General features: G+C 40.2%; 1 protein-coding gene across 1 annotated transcript; it reads left to right on the forward strand.

The window, feature by feature from the left end:
* The first annotated feature begins 2487 nt into the window (after positions 1–2487).
* On the forward strand, positions 2488–3693 carry LOC141638470 (vinorine synthase-like). The gene is made up of 2 exons (XM_074447884.1): positions 2488–2928; positions 3088–3693. The coding sequence occupies exons 1-2, from the start codon at positions 2488–2490 to the stop codon at positions 3691–3693; spliced, it is 1047 nt and encodes a 348-aa protein (XP_074303985.1).
* The last annotated feature ends 1314 nt before the right edge of the window (positions 3694–5007 follow it).

Here is a 5007-nt window from a genome sequence, read left to right on the forward strand (position 1 = left end):
AAGGAACAAGCAAAATGCAACAAGAAGAGATTAATTGAGGTAACAAAAGAACATGAGGGTTTAGATGATTCAGCTAGGGTTGTTGATGGTCCGGTAGAAGATATGTCTATGAGTTCTCAATCTAGCGTGTTTGGGTTTTTCGTCTAATTCGATTTGAATTTTGGAGAAAATCAAGTAACAGGATTTATCACCCTGTTGAGTATCTATATTAGAACTGATTACCATTTTCGGGATTTGTCTAGTACTAGAAAACTATGGAAACTAAATAAACCTACAACTAATGGATATTTATCTTGAAGGATTTCTGACGGAAAATGTTTTTGACGAAATATTCGTCACATAAAACTGGCCCGTGGACCAAAGTCAATGGCGCCATCTCTTTGGGTGTTATTTCAAAGTAATTACTCAAGATGAATAATCCACGTCATCAACGAAATTAGGCTAGGATTCAAGTCGCTCTTCTCTTCACCGACCATGTCCAAAGTGTTAGTTAATAGGAGCCCAAACCTCAGGCCTAAGCTATGCTACTTTATTTAACCCAAGTCGCTAAACGGCAACCCGAGTTGAAGTCGTCGTGGGGCACATCGCCCAACAAAAGGAATAGGATAATTTTTGGCAAAAAATTGACGTCATCTCTCAGACTAATAGTTTGCTGTAATACCTCTTTCTTACCCGACCAAGCTAATTGGAAGATGTCACCATTTCCATTTTTCGAGGCAGTGAATCAGAACTACAATTAAGTAACAGAAGATGATATGTTTAATAAATTACATAGATAACTAAATGAATAACACAAGTGATTTCACTTGACCACTACTACATCTCTACAGTAACTACCATACGACTAAGCAACTCACTCCAACTCTGTGTCTCGGTTCGTGATCCCGCACGCTACCAAATGCAAACCTGTACTCAAACTACGCCTCATGTGATCAAAAATATCATATGGATCAACACAGGCTAGCCCGAAAATAGGTGACAATTTAAAAACAACCAACACACGTCAGTTTCAATAATATAAATACTTAAAACACGACACAAGTGTATAAATATGCAACACAACATAGAATGCACAAGACATGACTCTCCATCCATGACAACTCCGTAACCACCTCACCGGTACCAGGAACACGCCCACGGTACCAACAACCGGTGACGGCATCGTAGCACCGTCCACCAAACAGCCGGACCGCAGTCCGTTAAACAGGTACTCGGGACACACCCGTGGTACCGAGCCCTGGCGCTAACCGGACCCCTGTCAGGCGTCGTGACACCACACACGAGCCCCTCCATAACTCACGCCATTAACGTGCACGTCCCTCTTAGAGCGGGAAGCTCTGAGATGCGACCCAAGCGTAAGACGGTCTCTCAACCGCCTTACCTCTCCTCAATAACAACCACATCTCCACCACATCCTCCAACATATACAATAATCACAATGAATACAATATGCAACATAATATGCCAATATATGACTCATCATGAAATACACTCCTATATATTGTACCATGAATACCAATCCCTCAAATATCCCGACTCCTTGAGTCACCATAAACCAATTCAATATCATGCTAATATGCATTTCCGACAACAACATGCGACTCACAACAATCCCAATGATGCAAACCAACTCGTACCATGAAGACTCGAATAATGAACACACAAACAAGAGTTTATATTACTAAAACCAAGTAGGAAAATCCTACCTCTTAGCATACACCATAAGCGATCCAAGACAAGCAAAATCCGTCTCATAAAACCGTCCCATCCTACATAAAGTACATAATAACTATCACAATACATCCTTACTACTCTTACTATGTAAAACCTCTTATTCTTACCCATTAATTACCCATATTACTTATAATAATTTACTAATTAATTACCTATAACAAACCCCCCCTAAAAGTTAGGGTTTGCACTAAGAAAATAGAAAAGGTGAGATTCTGACTTACAAAAGGGTAGATCTGGAATAACAAAATCCCCAAAACCGAGTGCTGAGTCCACTAGGCTAAGTGTCACTCACTCAGTCAAGTATTGTTCGTAGTTGGCAGAGTGCCACCCACTCGGTCGAGTACAACTCGTACTCGCCCGAGTTCCACTTACTCGATCCACTGAACTCTCCACTAGCTAGTTTATTTATAGGTCATACTTGGTTCATGTACAACTATGTCTTACTCACGAGTAGCCTCTTGTCAAACCTATAGATCCTTTCACGCATCCTAAGGTTGCTCCAAATATCCGGGTTATTATATCTGCAACAATTAACCTATTTAACGCGTCTAGTTGAGCCATAGTAGCCACTTGGCTAGGTCCGACATGGACTAAAATTAAATATGCTGGAGATTTTTGATTGAACCACCCATTTGCCATCCATGCACTTTGCACGTGACGCGTACACTGAAAAAATTGAATAGCTAGTACTCGAGTCTATCATTTTCAGATATAAAAGTTGTGTCGAGAACTTGTTATCATAACACAAAAAATATGGAGGCACAACTAAGAGTAGAAATAATATCAAACGACCCCGTGAAGCCGTCGTGCCCTACACCGCCGGAACGCAAAACCATAACACTATCATTCCTTGACGAAAGCTTTCCGTCCATTCATGTGCCTTGGCTTCTAATATTCACCAATAACGAATCTATGAAAACAACTCTCAACAGTCCTATAATTACAAGCTTAAAAATATCTCTTTCTGAAACACTAACTCACTTCTTTCCTCTAGCAGGACGGTTCGAAAATGAATACAATGTCTCCTGCAACGACCAAGGGATACCCTTTATTGTCACTTGTGTCGAATGTCAACTAAAAGACTATCTCAATTTGCCTCGCAAGCTTGACATTGGAAGGAAGCTTCTCCCTCCTGAAGATATCGCTTCCTTTGGGCAACTCCCCATTACTACGGTTGATCCTCTCGCTTTTCAGGTTATAACAAGTCCCTTGTACAAGCTTTTTTTTTCCTCTAAAAGTTACCACTTTGAAAAAAAGAAGAAGTCATTTTTAGTCTTGAAGTGGTCACTCATAAAGTTGTTACTTTTTTTTTTTCTGGTAGCAGGTACGACAGTCTTACAATAAAATTTGCAGGTTAATATCTTTGTGTGTGTGTGTGGTGGGGTTGCTATCCGGTGCTATTCCAACCATAAGCTCATTGATGCCACCTCACTATCAAACTTCCTGAATTATTGGTCTGCTCTAGCTAGTAGGCGATACGAGGACCTAGTGGAACCCAACTTCGAGACCATCGTCAAGGTCTTCCCCCCGGTTCCAAAAGAGAAGCGGGTTGAAACTGTGAGTGATGATGCAAGAGTTCTAGCTCCTGCTAGGCTGTTGCATCACCACAATGTATCTATTAAAGTATTGGTGAAGAGTTTCAAATTCAACAATGATGTGATAAACAAACTTAAAGCTAAGGTTGTAAGTGAGACGGTCCCTAACCCGTCCAACTTCGAGGCCGTGGTGGGGTTCGTCTGGATGCACGCCATGGGTGCTATTTTCAGAAACAACAATGAAGACATTGCCCCACCTCAGCCAATTCCTACTGTGCTTTCCTTTATCATAAGTTTACAATCGAGAACTACACCTCCACTCCCTAACCAAACTATGGGCAATATTATCGCAAGTATAACTTCCGGACGTGTTGGCGACGGGAACGGTAATGTTGGAAATAATCTCGATGGCATAAAACTCTAAAACTTATTGGGTTTTTCTATATGGTACTTTTTTTATTTTTTCGAATTCTACATGGTATTCCTCGCCTTTAAAAAATATCGGTGGTATCCCTAAACTTAATGAAAACATTCTTACATACCCAAAATGCTCTAATGTGTCTCTTTTAAATGTTTAGTATATATAGTTTTGATTCATTTTTTTGGCAATAATTTGTCATATCATTAACATAAATATCGGTTAGTAAATCGTAAACCGATTTTCTTTACAAAATTTAACTGATTAAAAACGTGATTTTTAATAGTTTAGGGATTCTAATTAAGAACGGGAATGGATTCTCTCCATTTCCTCTCATAATCTCTTTAAATAATAATTTTCTCTTACACCCTCATTTTTCTTTATTTTTATGCGTAAATTTTGAAACGTTAGACGTTGTCAATATGCGATCTGGACCATTAATAGGTAATTGTATTAGGAGATTGGGCCTATACTAGACCCGGCTACCATTAGGGTTAGCCAAATAAGGGTTAAGATTCTAAGATGAGAGGTATTATAAATACCTTCGCCATAATCATGTAAGTCACAACATCAATAATACAATTCTCCCTTATGCAATCGTCTCTCCTCTAGAATCTTATCATGGTATCAGAGACTCATTCTTAAGGTCTCTAAATACGCTTCCGCTCTCTTGCCGGTGGGCAATTATATACCGTGCCCACCGGTGGGAGGTAATCAAAGAAAAAAATACCCTAAAAATATCACTGCCAATCTCGTTACATCTGAGAGATTCAATCATTGAAATGATATATTTCCATGTTTTTTCCATGAAAATGACACTACAAGAATTTCGTTCTCGGGCTACCAAACTAGGCTACGGAAAAGAATGGTCGCGAAATTGGCGACTAATAAAAAAAGCGGGCGACGGCTTTTAGTCGCTAAAATGGCGACCGTTTTATTCTGTACATGGCGACCGAATATGTGAACTAGCGACCGCTTTTAGTCGCTATTTTGGCGACTGCAGTGCCATCCGTCGCCCAGTATAGTCGCCCGCCCAAATATCATATACAAAGCAGCTTTTCTTTCCCTCTCTCTTACTTTACCAATTCAAAAAAAAAACCAAGAACACGCACATCAACAACACCCCACCACCCCGACCCCACTGCCGCTGCCACCAACTTGCACCGCCGCTGCCATCAACGCCACCCCACCACCCCGACCCCACCATCGTCGACCATTAAGACCCCACCACCGACTACCCCTAATTTCATTTGAAGAAGGTATGTATTTTTATTTATAATTTCAATTTCTTAGATTAATTTTAGTTTTATTTGTTTAATT

The sequence above is a fragment of the Silene latifolia genome, unplaced genomic scaffold (assembly GCF_048544455.1).
Source record: "Silene latifolia isolate original U9 population unplaced genomic scaffold, ASM4854445v1 scaffold_20.1, whole genome shotgun sequence".
In the NCBI taxonomy this organism is placed as follows: Eukaryota; Viridiplantae; Streptophyta; class Magnoliopsida; order Caryophyllales; family Caryophyllaceae; genus Silene; species Silene latifolia.